Genomic DNA, 21,680 nt, shown 5'->3' on the forward strand with positions numbered 1-21,680 from the left:
GACATGGGCGAGGGCTCCACTGGAGCCCTTAGCAGAAATCGTGCTGTATCTTAAGGAGTTTCCTCCTTAGTCTGCATGTGGAACATGCAGCTCTTGCCTACTGGGAGATGGGAAGACGGAGGGGACATCAGACAGGTAGAGGGCAATACCATTTTATATAGAGGAAAGACAGAGGCATTTTACTGTGGAAAAGGCCATTTGTAAACAGTCCGGAGCGTGCTCTACTCAGCCAAAACACACCAGCTCTGTGGCTCTTTTCACTTGCAAGAGAAAAGTACAACCTTAGCAAGCTTTCCTCTTCCTTTTCCTCAACTGAATTAATTGTAACTGCATTACAGGCTATTGATTTCACAACCACAGAGAAGACCTCCAAGAACAACTTCTGAGCTACCATTCACCCATTTTACAAACATTAAATATGGAAAATGTGCTGGGTAAGAACAAATCGATTCATAAAGTCAGTTGACAAAACTGCTGACAGTGCCAAGCACGGGATAAGTAACAAGCAACAAGCAATTACTGATGCTTATTCCACTCCAAACACTACAGCTGAATTTTATCTGCACTTTCTCACAGATTCACTTTTGGTACCCAACCCATTTGGAGCTTCCAGTCCCATCCCAAGATTCCTGTCCCTCCCCACCTCCAAGTATACAACCTGCAGTTCCTTCTGTCTCATCAGTAATTGCTGAGATATTCAAAACGTGCACAGCAGTCCGCTTCGATTAGCACAGACACAAAAGGCCGGCCAGCCGCACGCCACACGTACCTGGATGTATCGCAAGGCACTCCTTAGAACGCTGAGGTTTGAGGTCTTCTTGTCATCCACGTTGGGGATGTTGCGTTTTAACGTCTCAAAGCATTCTTTCAAATGCGCACGTCTAAAGAAAACACAGGTAGTTTGTCAACTGACGCGACCATCAACTGGGAATCAGATTAATGAAGAGCGAAAACTTAATTTGGGCCTTAATCCAGCAAAGCACTGACACATGTGCACAGCAGCCACTGAGACTACCACCATGCTCCAAACGGAGCCCTCCCAATCCAGTAAATGGAATAGGGGTGTGTGGCTTGTAAGGCCTGAAATCTAGCCCTAGCTTTGCTAAAAAATGTTGTGCAATCTCAAATAAAATCTCTCACCCCCCCGCGTCTTGTTTTCATTTTTACCGTGTTTCTGATATAGCTGTTTACACTGTAGAAGTTTTGGATCAAGAACTAATCTTTATTTTGCATTTACATGATATCCTGGCTCCTGTCTTGGCTAACATATTAATTTAAATGAGAAATTACACCATTATGCACATGGTGATTTACTTTGCAGGATCAGGGCTTTGCAATGTTATTGTAATGCAATTATGCAGCTAAGTAAAACATACTGGGAAGCAAAAGATGCAGACATGAGCTAAAAGAAAGCAAAGCAGTATTGCAAGATTCATTAAAAAATGCTAAGAATTTTGTTCAAGTCATTTGTAAAAAAAAAAAAAACCAAACGGATATTTAGAGACTATAGGCAAAAAAAAGGAAGGAGAATTACAATAAAAAACGCAACCCTGGCTTTCTACGCACCTGTTCTTCTCCAATTTATTATGTACTTCCCTGGTCCCAACCCTGTAACCCAAACAGAACAAAGATAAACTCAGTGTCAGGTTTAAAACTATTGCCATTCAACCTGTGCTTTCAGCAGTGCGTGTGTGTGTCTAGGAGGTAGAGGTTAACATTAATGTGCAACAGAGATGTTCCTGTATCACTGTTTTAATGGCATTTACATACATAATTCTAGCTGTAATGTATAAAGATAAAATCTACAGCTTACATGCAGTTTAGATGAGATAAGCATACATATAGTGGATTATACTGCACACAAAATACAAACAGGTAACAGGATAACGTGTCTATATACGCACACACGGCCATCAAAGAGAAGAAAATATACAAATTATGAGTTGTATATATTTACATCCTATGTAGCCCAGATTCTGACCCATTTCTAACCTGCGCCTCCACTCCAGGGGGTAAGATTGATACAACGACACGTTAAAGCACAAGGGACTTGGCAGGAATGCCTCAAACCTCCTCAGAGTTTCACTGTGCCTAAAATAACACAGCTGAGCATGAACATGAAGCAACACGGGAATCTCCCAGTCACTGCTCCAGAAAGAGAACTAGAGTCACCTCCCGTATCATCTGGTTCTGCTCCCCCCAAATCAGAGGAACCTTCTCTCAGGAAGAGCAGAACAAGCCTGTGCTATCTCAGGTGTTCTCTGCTGCGGTGATAACGCGCAGCAGCAGGCTCAGGGACTGCAAGCATCTTCCATACACTATGCACAGCGATTATTTACCTTTGGCCGGAAACATGCTGACTGCGAGGTGAGCTTTTCAGGAGGCCGGTTAATATTTAATAAATATTCAGATGTTTAAAAATAAATATTTGGCAGCTTTTTTCCCATGAAATATTTACAAACCGAATAAAACATCTTTTCTATGCTTATGCCTGAAGGAGCAACTCTGGGAAGAGAAAGAGGATGCACGTTGGGGCGCGGGATCCAGAACGCGTCGCAGGAAACCTTTACGACCGGCTCGGCCTCACGCAGACCGTTCCGGGGCCGAGCAGCTCCGGGGACACGCGCAGCAGAACGCCCCTCGTGGGAGCGAGGCGCCGTGGCCTGGGGCACCCGCGCGGCCGCAGCACGGCTCAGCGGCACCGCGCAGCTCCCTCGCTCGCTGCAGCCACGCGGTGCCTCCCGCCAGGGCCGCCGCTGCTCCGCGCGGAGCTCCCCACGGCTCCCGGAGCACCCGCGCCAGCAGGACACACAACCACCTCTGCCGGCCCATCCCCGCTGCGTCAGGGCAATGCCCACAGCACAGCAAGGGCTAGGGGACCCCACACAAGCAAAGGGAACTACTGAGTTCTAAACTTCTCGTGCATTCAAAACACTTGACTCCATGTGGGAGAAAGCAAAAAGCAATGCCAGATTTGGACATGGCCAAAACACCTCCCTGAAGGGAAAGGAGCCGTGGCACTGAGGAGCACATCCTGTGCTGTTCTCCTGCAGGTCCTTGTTTGCACCGGGCAGACCAGAGACTAAAGGACCTCAAGCTCCTCAGAGCCTATTTCACCAGAGCAGCCCTGAGACATTCTGCGGCTTGGGAGGACACCCGCTGCCGTTTGCCCAGCAGCGGCGTCCCTGAACGCCCGACCAGACCCGCCTGGCCCCCAAAGCAGGAGCTTTGTTGCACTGGGCGGGCAAGTCACAAAGCACCTTCCACCGAGTCCTCGAGAGGCCTCGGCTGGACTAGTATATCCAGTCTTGGGCACCGAAATGCAGAGGGACGTCTGTCAACCCCTGCAAGGAGAACAGCCAGAGGAAGGAAGAGAGACTTAATCCAGGTTACTTATCCTGCACCAGACCGAGGGGAGCGAGGGGAACAAGTAAAAAGTTGCTGCAAACTAGAAGGAAGAGATTTGCTCTCCCTGTCCCCGAGGAAGAGGACAAGCAGCAACACTTACATAGTAGAATATTGTTATCCGGAATGGATTGCCCAAGGAGAGCGTGGGAGTCTGCACCAAGCCGAGTCATGAAGAACATGCCAAACGCCAGGAGCTACATCAGGGCCACCAGTCATATGTGAAGGTGGGGAAAGTTTAAACAACCTAAATCCCTTCCAGCTCCAGGGCTCCTGAGCAAGCAGGTAGCTTGTTTGGTTCACCTCAGGATGATTTAGCACTTACAACACTAAAATTAAGACAATAACTAAGCAGATCTCTATCCTGGGAAACAAAACCTTCTAGAACATTTCCATGGCCCAGCTTTCAGGAAGCTTCCTGCAGCAGGACTGCTGTATGATTTCCCTGAACACTTTGAGCAGAGATCTTTTGCCTGAACATAGTATCAGACACCTTATGATATCAGGCAGGCAGTGCTGGGACTTGCTTCCTAATACATTCTGTCTTGGAAAAAATCCTCCTCTACTCCAGTATGTATTTTATATGGACAATCCTTGTATACTCCTAACCCAGGGGAAAAAAAAAAAAGAAAAAACAAGCTAAAAATACCTGTTTTCAAAAAACAAACATTCAAAGATCTATGGATCTTATTTCTGAAGTGCGAGCTCTTTCCAAACGGACGAAACGCCCAGGTGTGCTACAGAATTAAGAGCTGGCTTTTGCCGGCTCTCTCAGAACCCTCCAAGTCCTTATCTCTGCGCCGCGATGGGTACTCACCCTCCAGGCCTCTTCTTCTGCTCGTTGGGTTTGACGTCCTCCGCCGGGGCCAGCTTGAGGGCGCCGAGCTGCGGCGGCGGCGCCGGGTGCTGCTGCAGGGGCGGCGGCGGCTGCGGCTGGATGGGCTGCTGCACGACGTGGTGCTGCGAGATGGCCAGCACGGGGGCTGCGTAGTGCTGCAGCTGCTTGGGGCTGCCCGAGGGCGCCGCGCCCGCGCTCGCGTCGGGCACGAGGGGGCCAGGCGGTCTCTGTATGACGGGCGCGACCGAAGACGCTTCCTTGGTGACACCGGGAGTGCTTGCGAGAGGCTGGTGCCGGTGGACGAGCGGAGGGGACAGGGTGGTCTGTGCTGCTTGCTGAGGCGGGCTGGTGACCACGGGAATGGGAATGACGGAGATGGGAGCTGCTAGGGGCGGAGGCGGCGGAGGGGCTGGAGCAGGGGGCGAGATGGGCACTGCCAGCATTTCGTTCCTGGGCTCCTCCACGGGAAGGGCATGGTTAACCCTCTGCACACTGGCCTTCTTCTGCTCCTGCTCCCTCTCTAGGCGGAGCTTCTCATGCTTCTCATTTTCTTCTGCAAGAGAGACAAGAGCAGTGACTATCAATACTTTTATGATGCTGTTTGCCACCCACTGCGAAGTGTGACTGAGGCCCTGGACGCACCGGTGCTACCCAGGGCAGGAAAGAGCCAAGATGAAATCAGTCCACAACGAATGCTGGTGTGCAGCCTGCCCCGTATGTTTGTACAGCACAAAACAAAGTAGAGGAAATCAGTGTGTCCCAAATAGCAAAACAAGCGTCTCTATAACTATGTTCTGGGTCTGTGGCCCCGGAACCTGCTGACTGTGTTTTGTGCATGCACACGCGTGATCACGCACCCCGTTCCACGCACACACACGCGTTTGCGATCACACAGCGCAGTGCCAGCGCTCACTGGACCTGGGGGATGAAAGGAGCGCCCCGATGCTGAACGGACGTGAGCGTTTCCTGCGCGTGGGCTGCACGAAGAGCTGCACAACACCTTGCAGCGGGGCGGCGCTGGGCACAGAGCAGGGAAGCGCAGCAAAGAAGCAGCAAGGCCATCGCGGGCACCCCAGCCCGCCCGTGCTGCAGCCCGCGCACGGCGCAGGGCCCTCGGCAGCCGGGACGGGCACAGGTCCGCGCCGGCGCGCGCGGGGACGCCAAGCTGCAGCTCTCCAACGCGCTCACCGCGGCTCTTAGTGAAATTCCTACAACGAGTACTTCTCATCCACCAGGGAAGCTGCGAGAGGAAAGTGGGGTTACCAGCAAGCATTCCTGATCAAAAATATTTATGCAAATGTCTCTGCAAAGCAGGTGCAGCCCTCGGGCTGCAGACAAGCTGCCAGCAAGGCCTTTGGGGTTGCAAATTTTGGGCTCCCTTGAGCTAAACAGTTCATTTCAAGGATTTTCCAAGCCAAAATCTAACATCAGTAAAGTCACTGTCCTCTGTGTCTGACTTGTTTATCGGCAGAAAGAATCCAAACTGTCAATTCATCTCCTCACTGAATGGATTTAATAGTCCCTAAACAATATCTTAGTAACACACATAAACCTCAGGGATAGGGAAACTTCCAGTGGCTCCATCAAGCTATGGAGACCTCCCTGCCACCTTCTCGTTCTATACCAGCAGCTTGCAAAGTAGCCAAGGAAACGCTTCCCCTTACAGATGCTAAGGCAGAAGGGCAGCCCCGCATTCGTACCGCTCACTGTGCCGTTAACATCGCCACCAATACATGATCTCCTGCGACTCCAGCACGTAAAAGGCATGTGATGTTTGGGGCATTTTCACAAGAACGATGGTGGGCTCAGAGGCACAGCTCAACTGGCAGCAATACACCAGCATTTTACATAATTTCCATCCATTGCTGACATTCTCAAAGGGCCTGAGGAGTGAAGGAATTGAGGAAGTTCCACAGCCCTATGAATCACAACTGAAGTGCACTGCGGCGAGCAATCTGATCTTGCTCACACTCACGTGAGCTGTGCAAAGATTCAAATCTCGAGCGCCGAGTACTTGAACTTCATTGCCAAAGCACCAAGGCTGCGCACAACGGCGGAGGATGGCAGCAACACGAGGAACAGCCCATCTGGCCGTAGGAAGGGCCAGGGCTGCCGCAGAACCAGGGTCAGCCCTCTCTGGTGCAGAGGACCGGTGCTGTTCTAGGGCCCTAACGGTTCAGGCAGCCGCGGGGCCAGGGGCTGTGCACTCTGCTACCTAATAATGCAGGGTTTAGGTTTAACTCATCCGTGGGGAGCAAAACCAGGCATCTTACCTCTATTCAGGCTTAAATTGCCTCCCAATCACAGAGAAAAACACTATTTAACGCTATAGACAGGTATGCATTTGTAGGACCGTGGCACAAGATTAATTAACTCTCTGAACCACGAAATGCTCCTGGCAGCTTCTGATGTACCCTATGAACCATTACACGCCGGCAAAACCGCACACTCGGTTTCACTTGTACCGGTTCTACAACAGTGTCACTTGAAGGAGTCACTCTGATCTACACCAGGGAAGTGGTACAAAAGGGAAAAAGAGTCTCCAGATTTTCAGTCCTCTCCTGTATGTCAACAAGGAGTCACCAACACGGAACAATTCATACCATAAGTGTGGATTAAAACTAGAGAAGACTACGTGCCCTTGGTGCCCTTCAGAGTCTCCAGCGCTCGCAGCAGACGCCCTGCACTTCTGTTTATGAGTAAATTCACCTCTTCTAAAGCTCTTCAGAAAAGCTGATGATGTCAGTTGAGCAACAGGCAAGGCTGCTCTCTGCGACCACCCCCATTCCCTTCCATGGGGTTGGGTTGTCAGCAGAAGCAAGGAACAGACAGAATAAACCCTGCTGCAGGGCGTTGGGCAGGGCCCTCCGCTCGGCTTTGGCCCGGGGGCTGCAGCGGTCCCTGTCCCCCGCCGCCGTTCCAGCTCCGAGCGAGCTCGGGGCTCGTGTCCCAGCGGACACGGGCAGCGCTGCAGGGCCCAGCCGGGCGCTCTGCGGCAGAGCCGGCCGCCCGGCCCCGCGCGCCCACGCGGAGCGCCCACCGGAGTGGCGTCTCCGGAAAAGGAACGGAGAGGGGGGAAAAAGGAAAGAGAAAACAGTGGAACTCATCTCCCTCCCCACTCCTACCCCATCCCTACATGGGGCAACAAATGCCCTTGATTAGTTATTACTAAATTTTTAAATAGTTCCTATTTCCTCATTCCCACAACACCAAAGTTGGCCTAGGCGGTGCTGGAAGAGCAGGAGCCCAGCCACAAATGTTCTCTGCAGCCCCAAGGACTGTTCTCTGCTTCTGCAAATCCCAGGCTCTGGAGGGAAGGAAAACTCGGGAGCAGAAGATAAGAATATGGTCAGCGATCCCAAAGAGCTGCATTGCCAAACCCCGGCCGAGGTTAACACTGAGTCACCAGAAATGCTGCTGACTGACAGAGGGGACACGCCAGGAGACAGCCCCTGGCATTGCGAGTGCCTAGGAACGGGCCGGCGTCCCGGGCAGGGCTGCCAGCTCCCTATCCGCGCGCTCCGAGCTCGGGAGCGCCCCGCGGCACGCGGACCCGCCTGCTCACTCCCGCTCTGCTCAAAGGCATCTCGCTCACAGCTCAGCATCTGCTCCTGTGCCACTAGCGAGCACTCACGGCCAAACGCAGGGACCGCGTTCTGCTCGTTCAGCCTGACGCTGTGACCGTGCCAGGCAGTCTGCCCCTTGGCATCTCTGCTCCTCATCAGCAGCGCGGGACTCCTAGGAGCTCCCTCGCCACACGCTCTCCTATCAGGGGAGGAGACGTTAGTACTATCACACTAAAACCCTAGAAATGAGCGTGATTCTCTCGGAAGGAATGCCTCAGATCGCCATCTGCGGTTGAGCTTGCAACACTTGCAGGGATGAGGCTGCAGGAACAAACTTCTTGTGAAACACCAGGCAGATTTTAACACGATTTTCCCCACTTGCTGCTTTCTTCCTTCTTGTCATCAACCGACACGGCCAAGACAGAAAAGGACAACAGCAGCGTTAAGGGAAACAAAGAAAACTTATTAATTACACAAGCATCAAATTCAGAAAGAGTGCTCTAGTGCAACCAGCTCGTGGCTACCCTATACTGCCATCACCCAGGCTGATTACCTATACCAGGTTAGATTTAAACAGAAAAGGGAAAACAAAAAAGGAAGGAAAAAAAGAAAAACGGGAGCACAGCACTATTTAGCCCGGCAGTTGAGTAACAGGCCAGGCTAGGACTGAGAGGCAACCGTTTTCCCCGAATTAAAGCTCCTGCTAACGCACTCCGTGGCTTCAGCAGGGCGGCGCAGGCTTCGAGAGCCGGGTCTGCACCCTCGCGCGCAGTGCCACCGGCACGGTGTCACCGGGACCACGGTGTCACCGGGACACTGGCTGCTAGCGCCCGCGGAGCCTTGCCGAGACAGACAGGCCCTGCCCTGCTTGTTGCGAGGAGCTTTAGCTTCTCTTAAAGAGGTTCAGGTGGATTTGCTGTCTGCAACCCAGCGACGGCACCTGAGGACGCGGCCACGGGGCGCAGAAACGCCGCAGACGTGCGGGGCTGCACCCGGCGCCGTGGCACCCGCATCAGGGCCACCCCTCGGCCGGGCGGCCCAGAGCCGGAACCCCAGCCCTGCTCCCGAGGTCCATCCGCAAGGGGCTGCGCGAGCCCGGCCTTCAGCTCCGACCTCGCGGGGCTCAAGGAAGGCCCGGGAGCAGCTTTCGAACCGGCGCCAGCATCAGCCCTTCCATCCTGCGGCTGCTGAGGACAACAACCACCTACCTTTTCAAACACTCTATACTGCAAGTGCTAGGCACATGAACAACTGCACACTCATTTACTGGGAAAAGAAACAACAAGCAGAAAACACAAAGGTAATTCCACGTGTGCTTCAACACCTCTAATGCACACAACATACTGAAAACGCTAGAGCTGGGTGGTACGGCCAAAGGAAATCCTCCTGGCACCATGCACGTCACCAATGCCATGCAGCCAAGATACGGTTAGATGAAATGGGAAAGGACCAGAAGAACTGTGCTGAGCACCAGGTCAGCCCTTGCTGACACTGTTCAAAGAAAGGAGAGGCTGGTGGCAAACACAACCGAGCAGCACAAAGTGGGCAGAGCACCAGCTGACGGGTCAAGGAGGAACATCTATAGAAAAAGCCCTGAGAAAACAAGTATTAGTTGTTTGCAATTATAAATAAATTTGTCTTCTTAGCCTATAAAAGACTCTTAGATTAAACTAAATTCAAAGAAGTCATATACCCTCTAATGCACATCAAATATTTCTGGAGTTTGAAAATAATAGGTAGAAAAAGAACCTCAGTTTGTGTATCTGTGCACGTATGTATGTAACCATTTATGTGCATGTGAACCACCTGCCTAAAGGAAAATAAAAAAGGGGTTATCAGCAGCAGTGGCAGGATCAGTCTGTCTACTACTGCCCGCATTCTGGAGTCATCGATACGTGCAGAACATCCATGATTCCTCTCGCTTCCTCCAGGATGTTCCTTCCACAAATTAATGGCATCCAAATAACCTGTTCCTATACCAGCACATACATATCACTTCTGGCGTGCACACATGCAGGAGACCCGCTCCACGGGCTGGGACAGAGACCGACAAGCCAAGTGATTTGGAAGTCTCATTTTCTTTACATGTCTGCAAATCTACATGTACCCAATCCCAGCACCAAGCACACAACAAAACCAAGTGCACCCATAATATTGAACTGGGATTTGAGGTCAGCACACAAGCAAAAAAAGCCATGTAACTTGTTCTTCTTAAGTCGGCAGGTAGTTTTATACTCTATTTTTATGTTACGGAAAGTAAGGATTCTACAAATGCCAAACTCATCAGCTTTATCTGTGCAACAGTGCAATTAGAAGGAACTGTGTGTTTTGTAACGGAATTACTTAGTTTTCATGGGCTTAGAGTTTACATGAAGGATAACAACTAACCACTTGTGCTCTATCCTTCAAATTCCAGCAAATCTTTTACCAAAATCTGCAATCATCCTAAAGACAAACAAACTCCTGGAACGCACAACTCTGAGATCCTGACAGCACCGAAGTCGATTCCACCCCCGAGGTGCCAGTCAAGGCTGGATCACGCAGTAAAACTCTATCAAGTTGTTCCACTTACTGATGTACATAACCCCCATCCTCTCCTGTGACTTGCAGCTCTGTTCTTTACAATATTCATAAAATATCTAACATTCAGCAGACTTTTGGAGTGAACTCAACCTGGCCACAGCCTCCGTGAATTGTTCCTGCAAAGCCTGTGACAAGAACTCACGGATTCACCGCTGTGGCTGGCTGAAAGCAATGGCATTTGGAAAGGAGCACAGTCCCTCACCAAGCGGGTTGCCCAGTGCCTCTTCCCCTCTGGAAGAGGTAATACGAGTGATTCCATGAGACAGCAAATGGCCAACGAGCAAACAAAGCCAACAGCTTTCTCACCAATAGCCTCTTTCAGGTGTCTCTGTGCCCCCAGAGGATGCCTTGCCGTTAACAGCATCTATTTTCTGCTGCTTTCTGGAATTCCCAGCAAACATGAATACATAAAATCTCCCAGTGCCCCTGGCAGAGGAGCAATTGCCTCTCTCCCTCTGGAATAGCCTTGCCCAAATTCACACTACGCTGAGATAAGATGGTCACATGGATAATGGGCATCTAAGCAGGATTAATCTGCACCCCTGCAAGGCTCCACGTGAGAACCGCACATTACACCGGCAGGTTTGCACATGAAGCAGCACCCCACACCCCCAAGAATCCCCATGAAGAGGACCAGAACCACCTTCTTCCCTCCAAAAATCGCTGTGGTCTCTTCACCCCAAACCATGCTGTTTCCCTCCATCTTTCAAACTTCTTCCTCGTGGAAGAAGGACGATGAGGTCCCGGCTGCAGACTCCTCTCCCCTGCCTCAGGCCTGCGGAGGCGGCGGGCTAGGTGGCCAGGGCTGGCAGCAGGGCCTGGCGCTGCGCGAGGCTCTGCGGAGGCCGCTCGGGCCCGGGGCGCTGCTGCCGCCCTGCCCCGCGCGTCCCAGTCGCTGCAGCGGCTGCCGCGGCCGGGCCGCGCGGGCACCGGGCGCTGCTGCCACCCCCGCGGGCGGCACCAGCCAGCGCCCGCGGCCCGCACCCAGCCGGGCCTGCACGATCCCCGCGGAGCGGGGCCGGCGCCGCAGCCCAGCGCGAGGCGGGAGGCTCCGCTCCGGGCCGGGCCGCAGCGGCGCCCGCAGAGCCCCGCGCGCACGTGGTGGGGGCGGCGCGAGCGGCCGCACGCGCGGCGCGCCCCGCCCCCGCCCCCGCCCGCCCGCGGCGCGCGGACACGCAGCGCTCGGCGGGGAGGGGGCGGCCCCGGGGGGCGCGGAGGAGCCCGCGCTGCCGCCGCCGACAGCGGCGCGGGGGCGGCGGGAGGGCCGCGGAGGGGGCGGCGGCGGGAGGGCGGGGAGGGCCGCGCGGGAACCGGGCCCCGCGGCGCGCGCGGGGGCGGGCCGGGCTCCCGGCGCCCCTCAGCCCCGCAGAGCGCGGGCGGCCCCGCGGCGCGCGGCCCGCCCGGGCGGCGGCGGCGGCCCTTACCACGTGCGGACTGTTGCTGCTGCGCCTGCCACTCCAGGAAGCGCGCCGCCTCCAGCAGCGTCTCGATGCTCATGGCGCGGGTCGGCGGCCGCCGCCCCGGTGGCGCGGGCCCGGCCGCACGCGCCGCGCCGCCCCGCGGCTCGCCCCGACGGCAGCAGCGCCCGCGACAAGATGGCGGGGCGCACCGAAACACAACAGGCGAGCGCCGGCGCGGCCCCGCTACTACGCGGCGGGCGGCGCCAAGACGCGGCGCGGATCGCGGGCGGCCGGACGGGACGGCGCGGGGCGGCGCGCGGCGGGGACGCGCCCTGGTCGGCGCGGGCGGCGGGAGCCCCGCGCGCGCGGGGCGGGGGCGGCGGGCGCCGCGCGCGGCGGCGGGGAGCGGCGCGGGCCGCTGGGCCGGGCCGGGCGGGCGCCGCGCTCCCGCCGCCGGGTTTTCCGGGCCACCCTCCCCCCGCAGTGCGTTTGCATCCTATTAAAATATGTCATGGCGGCGCGGGCCAATGGGCGCGCAGGACAACAAGGCATGGAGCTCCTCCACATGGGCGCCCCGCGCCGCCCGCGCCCTCCTTAAAGGCGCCGCCGCCGAGACCGCGCCCGCGCTCAGCCCCGGCGGGCGGGGCGGGGGCCGCGCAGCGCGGGGCCGCGCGGAGCGGGTTGCAGGTTGCAGGTTGCACGTTACACGTTACACGTTACATGTTACACGTTGCACGTTACACGGTGCGCGGGGCGGGCTGCCCCGCGCAGGCCGCTCGCGGCGCGCTGGCGGGAGCAGAGTGCTCGGTGCAGGCTGCCGAGCAGGGCTGCCCCGCGGGGCACAGTACAGGACGCCGTGGGGCCAAGGGGCAGGGAGCGGGCCGGAGGGCACGGCACGGCACACGTGCATCCCGCGGTGCGGCCCCGCTGCGGCACCAGCCTGGGCGCGGGCGCACGGAGCAGCCCGGCAGCGTGGATCAGAGCGCGGGCTCCGCGCCCCGCACACGCGCGTCCCTCGCGTGCAGCCACCTCACCTCACACAGGGCAGCGCCCTGCGGGCTCCCTGGTGACGGAGCAGCGCAGCTCCCGGTGCCGCTCCTGTCCCGGCCTCCGAGGAGGAGAGTCCACACGACCAGCCGCAGCGGCAGATCTGCGAGACAGGGTAATGGCTGGATTTCCAGCTGCCCTTGGAGCACAGGCCGTAGGCACCACCTCTCCCTGTGCGGCTTCCATCACGCCCTGGCTCCAGGGGTCTGTCTGCCACCCGTTCAGCTGCTGGGGCGCAGGGTCCCTTCCCCGCTGGGATCGGTGACTCTCCCTTCCCAAGTGTATGAGAGCAGCAAGGTGACAGGCCCAGGTTTTAAGGGAGAATAATGCGCACAAAGATCACAAATCTCCAAGAAACCTGAAATCCTGTGTAAACGGGATGGATTGAACTTGAACTGAGCTAGATTCTCTGCCAGAAGTTGGCATCCTTGCGGGCAGACCCGTCAGAGGCCACAGAGGCCACTTGGCCGCCCCCAGCAAGGAGAGGGGCAGCCGCCGCACGAGGGTCCCGCAGCCCTACGGGACCCAGCGCTAACGGACGCAGCGAGTCACCCGCCCAGGCAGGAAATCGGCCAAGCTCCAGGTTTGCCATGGTACTAATGGGAGTAAGACATGGAAAATGCCACCAACACTCATTTCTTAAAGAAAGTTCTTGCTCAGTCCGTTGTTATTAAAACCGGCCCCATTAAGACTAATAAAGGTTTATTTGCCTCAGCAACAGACGCTCCTGCATGGAGCTGGCAGCCCAGACCCTGTGGTGGGTCAGAAAGCCAAAGGAATGAGCAGGAACTCAAAGCAAAAGTGAAACCTGCAGACCTGTGGGGTTTACCAGCCCCGCGATACAGCAAACAAGCACACGGAACACGGATGTGTTACACGGGATTTTCCAGCTTTTGGTAAGAGTATTACTTTGCCTTGGACACAAAATCCATGTCAATACACATGCATATGAGGAAAGTTAACAGCAAGTCTTGTACTCCCTAGCTTCAATGGCTAGATTTGTCCCAAAATACCTTAAGGTCAAGAAAATTTATATATATATTTTTAACTACAGCCAGTATGAACTTGGACAGGACGTCTGAAATCTTCATTCTATCTCCAACATTAAAATTGCCGTAAATAAAAAGTTTTGCTCCTAAGTAGCCTAGGATCTCAGTAGGGCTCTTATGGCAGATTGTTTGTGCTCTGTGCTGGTTTAAAGGCCCTTTCCTGACCTGCTCCTAACCACAGGCTCCGCGCTGTGCATGACTCAGTGCTCCGCCGTGTCTGCCTGTCCCACTTGGTGTTTGATGATGTGGCCACACGGAAAGGAAAATCCAAGCCCTTTCTCTTGAGCAACAGCAAGGACAGAGGGAGCCTTTTGAAAAGTGTCCACAGAAATTTGTCACATGTAGTTCCTGTGTTTGGAAATATCTCCAAGCAGAGCTGAAAGTGCTGTCTATGCTTAAGTCACTTAACACTTTCTATTATAAGGTCCCTTTTTCAGTAGCTTGTACAACTAAATAAAAATGTAATTGTCCATGATTGATTATTTCATATGAAGGTATCAGTCTATGGCTTTTTTGGGGAGGTTAGAAAAGATAACAAAACAAAGAGAAATGGATCAGCAGAAATAATGCATCTCACTGAAGGAACAGAATTGAAAAAAAAAGTAAATTATTAGAGAATTCTTATTCTAACTTTTAAATTTTAGGAATTTACAGATCAAAACCATCACTAAAGAATGCTAGGGAGGCAAAATCAGCACTCAGAAGTGCCTTTTATGGAGCTCTCAACTGGTTCCCCATGTGCAAGGGTTCTATGTGATCTGCAACACGCGGGAATCTTTCACGCAGAAGTTACTCCGTGTGTTATCCTATCCTTCCTCCTCTGTGTATTGCTCATGGCTTCACTTATTGCACACTCATCACATCTTTCTCTGCAGATGGAATTAGTCATTTCCTCCTGGGCTTTTCCATGCGCTTGTCTCTGTTACCTGAATCCCTCCCAGGCGTTAATGAATGTATCACCACAAAAGAGTGGAAGTTAATGACTACCTGGAAAATCCGTCTGAAGTAGCTTACCTGGTATCATCCAGCTATTTGCAGCTAACAGAGGGGTGTGCTCGAGTCCGCAAGAACTTTCCAGCTGCTCTAACTGCTCAATCGTCCCTTCTCCTCCTGTAAACCTTTGTAAGCTCACACCTCGCAACTCCTGCAATAAATGAAACACAGTTTTAGTAACATAAACGCCCTTCATGACTCAGCCTTGATTCTCTGCATTAGAAGCCTAGTCTGTGTACTAAATTGAGCAGGAGACATGTATAAAAATAGTATAATTACTGATATAAGTAAGTATATATATCCTAAGGAGCTCAATAAAAGCTACTTTAGAGCAACCTTAATCTGACATTTCCTAATTTCCACATGCTTCAATTTGTATCCTGGACATCTTTAGATGTATTTTGTATATGCGTTCTATGTTTGTATATGCTACAACCAAAAATTAGATTTGTCTGATGAGAAGCCTAGAAATAACTGGCACCTGTCAGACCAAAGCTCAAGAACACCAGGAGGGCTCTGGGTAGCCTGGGGGCTATTTTGCTATTTTGCTGTGTATGTTACAGGACTGTTAGATTTCAAATTTTTTACTTGTCAGTCTGGCACTTCCAAAAAACACTGTGGTCAGACAACAATGTAACGGAAAAAAATGGTGATTTAGGCTGTCTCGCAGAGAGATACAAGGCATGAAATCCACAGCTGGGATTGCATTTATTGCAGTCCAGATTGACAATGTGACCTGCACTTTTGTAGAACGGCTCTGTGTGTAACTAGGGTAGACCACAGCAGCCTCCACTGCCCATCTCCTCTTCACACCGTATATGTCCTGCAACCACGCGCGTGTACAGAATATTCTGCTCGATGGTCCCCTTTTCAGGACCGTACAGCTCTTTCTGCTACCAGGCTGGCTTTACAAAGCACCCCCCTCAGCCACAAGTACCTCCTTGGCTGCGGGGGCTCACGGGACCCTCCTGCCACTTCACCAGCAATTGTTCGGGCAGCCCGCTGAGACCTTACGCTACAGAAGCACTAAAAGCTCTCAGTTTCTAGCAAGTCAGATACAAAAATAAGGACAACAAAAAGAAATTAAAACAGCAATGGTCTAAAGCAGAACAGAATTCAGCTTTTAAAAGAAATGTTTTCAGATCCATTTGAATAGCTGAGGCACGTGCTGGGTTAACTGCTTTAGTAGGAGGCAGAACTCTGCCTCTGGCTGTCTGGTAACATCTTTTGCAACACTAATCTCCAAGGAGAGCTGTTTGCTCTGAAGCCTGGAGCTCACTGGGCTCCCCTGCCCAGCAGCTCCCGGCACGGGCAGCCGACAGGACAGACTGGTGCCACTGGGCACTGCTCTCAGGCGGAGGGAGCTTTCCCCATTAAATCCATTTATTGCAAGTTTTTGAACTCAACCAACGTAGCAGCTTGGGAACATATCCAAACTCTATCCATTGTGTGTTCAGCCACCTCTGGAGGATGACACCAAGAAAAGTTTTTGCTGAATCATTTGACCCTGTTACTAGGGCCAGCAGTAAACCAGAACACTGAAGTTATTTGGATTGACTTTGTGAAGACTTTGGAAAGACTTATGTCACATTAACTTGTGACAACTGCTAATTCTTCAGAGCCTAACTGATAATTCTGGTATATACTTGTGCAATGGCAAATCTCTATTATATTATCTGATGGTGTTAGAATTTTCCATTTCTATTTGCAGTTCTGAAACTCTCAGATTCTTCGACTAATATTTTTTTCATCTTCCCCAAATACTAGCTGTAACCTATAAGAATTGAAAGCTTGCTTCCTTTAAAAGTATATATGGTTTCAGAGAGGTGATTTTTAACACTCTGGGAGGAATGCTGAGGGCATTTGAACTTTCTTATTTGTTTAGTATTTTTGGTGTAGTCCTTTAGGAAGCACTGGATGATGCTCTGATGGTACATATATCAAGCTCTATTATAATCCTGTTGAAGTAAGCTTAAAATCAATGGTGTTAACGGATGAATTAAACTGTTTCCATGTGCTGTGAGTGGTGATTTTGGATAACATCTTAAACATGAAGCTAGGTTGAGAGAAAACAATTTAAGCATTTTAAACAGCACAACAAATGGAGTCCTACTGCACGCAGTGAAATGTGTTTCCTTGTTTACAGGTTTGCTGATGGCATTACATAAAGTTCAAGTAATTATTTATAATTGTGTGGAGTTTTGCATCAAGTTGGATCCTTGGGGCGCTACCAGACAACGTGATGCGACATTTCGTAGATCAAACAAAAACCAGTGTTAAACAGGGAATTTGTCTTGAACGCCTGTGTCAGTGCAGGGGACGGAACTTGGATATGCCTGAAAACTCCCCAGTTTCTCTCCACAATAACACACAATATAGAATGTAAATGCACTATATGCCACCTTCTGGCAGCACGGAGAAGTGCCAAGACTAGATCAATGTCCTTAAAAACGCAGATTTCTCCAGCTTCTCCTGGGGATTTGGTGTTTTGCTTTTGTTAGTGTGAGCATGTGTGAGTGTAAATCAGGTAACAGCACCCACGTTTGATAACCAAGGCCAGGGGGACCATCAGATCACCCGCCCAGACCTCTCACACAGCATATGCCAGCGCATCTCACCCAGAAACTCCACACTGTGCCCAGTAACGCTGCCTTGACATAAGGATAGCTTGTACCATGCTGAGGTCTATCTTCCACAAAGCACCTGGCTGTGACCCGCAGGCAGCACAAGCAGGAGAGCCCAGCGCTGCCGTGGGTACTTTGTCCTGGTGGTTAATCACGCTCTCTGGTAAAAAGATGTGCTTAGTTTTTATCTTGAAGATGTTCGAATTCAGCTTCCAGGCACTTGGCCTTGTTCCACCTTTCTCTGCTAACTCAAGGAAATCATTTGTACCTTGTATTTCTTCCCCAGAAAAGTAGTTTAATGTTGTAATGCAATCATCCTTCAACCTTTCGGGTACAGCAAACACACGGAGCTGTTACAAATTTCTCACTTTGAGATATATTCCAAGGCACTGGAAGCAATAAAGGTAATTTTTCTTTATTGTCTCAATTTTTCAGTAACTCTTGTGGATACCAAAGCTCCGCACAGTGCATCAACATCGATGTCTTCTTCTATCTTTATAAGCTGCTTCCTCTTCCTCCAGCCCTGCCTGCTCCAAAGCGCACAGCAGATTCCCCAAATGATTCCAAGCAAAAGCAGAGCCCCCAGCTCTGCGCTTCCAGGGCAGGCTGCTAAGATGCAGGCACATTTACAGGGCTCCGGAGACCACACTGTGCATATACTTAGTTCCTGCATACCCCATCCATTTGGTAGCCTGGTGTCTCACAGGGCTGTGTGGGGAAAACTGCATAGAAATGGGAGATATTGGGGTATTATGGAGATGCAAACTCACACCCAGCTCTCCAGATGCCCAAGCGTCCCAAGTAACGGGTGGCAAGTTATTCCTACTCGCCTCATCAGTATTTTGAAGGAATTCTGCTCTTCAGCATTGATACTAAGACTAGAAATCAAGCTATTTTCCCAGTGAGACAATAACATTTTTTCAGTACAACCAGTAGATGGACCCCTACACTGCTACAATCTAATGCCTTCAGAGCATTAGATTCAGTGCCTTTCTCTTCACCTTAGTAACCCAAAGCTCTGCCCTAAGCTTGTTCTTGTAAAGCACAATCTCTCTCCCCAGTTTCCAGAGGGAGGTTTCGTGCATCTGCAGAGTTACCAGCTGAAACATGACCTGGATACCAAAATGTGAGCTGTTGTTTCCAGAAGCTTTCTAAAAAAATGCAATATTATTATGCTTACAGCGTAGTTGTAGGCAAAGATTAGATTCGAAATCTAAATAGCGAAGACAATACTACGATAAAAGTTTTCCATAATTTTCTATTTCAGATTGTAGATTTAAAAATGATTATTATGACAATACTCTTGTACAGTAATATTCAATCCCGCGAATATTTCTAGACTGATTAGCCAATCAAGTAAACATTTATGACACTACACTTACTATCATGCAGTAACATAGCGGGAACAGTTTTTGTCTGAGGCTGCTAAATGGATGCATAGACATTTGAGAGATTTGCATACTTCATATTAAATGTGTCTTTAATATAAAAAGACTAAAAACTAGCTTTTCGTAGACAGCTACAATTGAAATAACACCAACAGGCAGTAAAAGGACATGCTACTAATCCAGACAAATGAAAAATGAGGATACAAGAGTTTGCTGAGTAAATTTTATGTGACTGGGTAACAGAGAGGACTGTGTGTGTGTGGAAGAGTTCCTGGTTTACCAGGCCGTGCTCAGCTGCCGCACGGGACACGCCGCACTCCCCCGCGTGACGCGGAGGCAGCAGCCCCTCCACGGCGCAGCCCGGAGCCGGCGCACGTGCGCTCGGCGTGCGCAGGCAGGACGCCCCAAGCTGCGCGCACCTCTGTGTACAGCACTGACAGTCCCTGTCAATAACCCCTGGAAATGCCAGCACCCGACATGGTGTCAGTAATTTATTGTGTAAGGATAATACACTGTCTTGGGAAAGGCCCGTGCAAAGAATAGCTTTGTAGCCAGCACTGTGTGATCAGCATTACCGAGGATTCTTCATATATTGGGTCAATCATTTGATGGATGGAAGCTGGTGTACTTAGGTGAGATTATTATAGTGTTGCTGAATGGTGGCATTTGGGCTTGTTCAGAGCAGCGTTTCTCAGACTGTAGTCTGGCCTCTCTGGGGAGGCTCTGACCTCTGAGGGCTGCAGAAACTAGTCCACAGAAAATGGGAGGAAAAACATTCGCTGCTCCCTGCAAGCTCATTTAAATTGAGGACTCAGCAAAAGAACATTTAATGGGTATTTCTTGCTTTTGATGAGTTACCCAAAGCTGATCCACCATGAGGGAATAATCAACACATTCTGGCCCCGTTTATTACAATCAGTAAGGATGTAGTATACTAAAAATAACACAAAGTTATTATAGAAATTACATACTCAGCATCAACGTCCATACATGCGGTAGCCTCACACAGGGCTGTAGTAAGCTCTTCGGGGACAAAGGCTCTGCACAATGACAATACAGCACTTGATTAGACAAGTTATGTCTCAACATACTATTTTAAAATATATTCTACAATAAATATATATGAAAATATAAGCATTTGGATGGCTCAAACCAATTCAATTTGACAAAAGCTCTTAAAAAAAAAGGTGTTTATTTAGATTTATGATCAACACCTTATGTTGCTGTACGGTTCATAAAAATACAATTTTCTTTTTCTGGCTCTACATACTCATGCTTGTATTGAACATGTCTTTAACACAAGCCCATACTAAAATGGAATGATAACAAAGCAGGTTTTAAGGAACGACATCTCTAAAAATCACCTTTAGCGCTTGCAGTAGGACTATGCTATTGGCCACTATAAAATAAAACCATGATGGCATAAAATGGTGTAACCCCCCTGGAAAAAAACAAAAAACAATCCAGCAAACAAGCAAACCCCCCCACACCGACACTGAAACACAAGAGAATCAAAGTTTGCAGGTATCTTAAAACAGTCATTGTCTGGGTCCATTTTAAAAGGGTCTGGCGCAGCCAATCTGTCACAGTCGAGTTCAGCAGGCAACGTGCACATAAATTATTCAGTATTTAAAAATCTAAAAATCTTTACCCTGGGTAATCCAGTTTAATGTAACAACCAGAAAGCCAATTTCTGAGCAATTTCAGATTAGGTTTTCCCACAAAACCTCAGAAGTGAAATTCCAGCAAGGAACAAGGCGCGCGAGCCCTCGCCTCTCCTGTGACGCGCTCCCTGCAGCCCGGGCTGGGCTGACAACACACGCTCCAACCTCCAGTGCTGGCTCCGTCCTAACCCTCCCCCTCTCCAGGATAATTAATAGGGAGCTCTGCATAAAATGCTGACATGGGCCTCACCTCAAATGTTCTCCCCCTCTGAAGCACATGCACTGCTACTGCCGAGGTCTGCACATGCTCCACTGCCATTTCCAAACTTAGTGGCGCGAACCCCAGCAAGGGGGATACACAGTGTCTGCAAACGCGAACTGTGCCGTTTACTGACAGCTCCATCGCTGCAATCAATGTAAATACTAACACCTCATAAACAAACACACAATAATAGATTGTAAATTCATCTGTATTCCCTCCAGGACCAAGCACACTGTCAGAGCTTAAATAATTAATACGCTGGGCTTCTGATGTACCTTTCACCCCAGGATCTCAAAGCACTTTGCAGCATTCAGAGACAGGCTTTTATTTTGCTGGAGAAAATAGGGTAGAAAAAGATTAACTGATTGACCAAGGTCATGCTGTGTTAACATTTTATTCTCCCCTACCATTTGACTGGATAGCTGCTGTGACCTTGTAAAGCTAAAAGAAAGCTCTATTTTAAAGCTAACAATGTAAAGATAATCTCCCTTAAAGTGTACCATATGTTTGTAATTAGGGAAAAGAAAAAGCTCCAGGAGAATTGCTGGTAGTGTGAATGTTCAATGTCCTCTGGGGTAAAAAAGCTGAATTTGTCTGTAGCACCCAAGGGCAGCAGACGGGAAGCCCCAACCAGTCCAGGGAGGAAGGGCTGCTCGGCTGCCTGGGCTCTGCTGGAAAGCCAGGCTCATGGAGCTGGAACGTCTCCAAGGTAAAAGCCGGAGGGGTAAGGTCAGACCGTGGGAGGTCTGACCCATTCCTGCTGAAGACCGGATCCAGAAAGCTGGAGATGTTATCACGAAGACATTAAATAAAGAGTTTAGTAATGGACACTAGTCTGCTTTGCAGAAACCATTTGGGATC

At 50.9% G+C, this 21,680-nt stretch overlaps 1 protein-coding gene across 1 annotated transcript in view; it reads right to left on the minus strand.

The window, feature by feature from the left end:
- The window catches only part of MNT (MAX network transcriptional repressor), a 29,119-nt gene extending 17,211 nt beyond the window's left edge, over window positions 1-11,908 (minus strand). Inside the window, exons 1-4 of the mRNA XM_088537979.1 lie at window positions 11,817-11,908; window positions 4,223-4,796; window positions 1,567-1,608; window positions 770-881 (exon numbers count right to left, since the gene is read on the minus strand). Coding sequence (XP_088394105.1) covers window positions 770-881; window positions 1,567-1,608; window positions 4,223-4,796; window positions 11,817-11,889 — 801 coding nt within the window. The 5' untranslated portion in view covers window positions 11,890-11,908. The remainder of the gene's footprint in view (window positions 1-769; window positions 882-1,566; window positions 1,609-4,222; window positions 4,797-11,816) is intronic.
- Between the last annotated feature and the right edge of the window lie 9,772 nt (window positions 11,909-21,680).

This window comes from Tinamus guttatus, unplaced genomic scaffold (assembly GCF_059628265.1).
Source record: "Tinamus guttatus ecotype Peru unplaced genomic scaffold, ASM5962826v1 Tinamus_guttatus_pri_ptg000915l, whole genome shotgun sequence".
NCBI lineage: Eukaryota > Metazoa > Chordata > Aves > Tinamiformes > Tinamidae > Tinamus > Tinamus guttatus.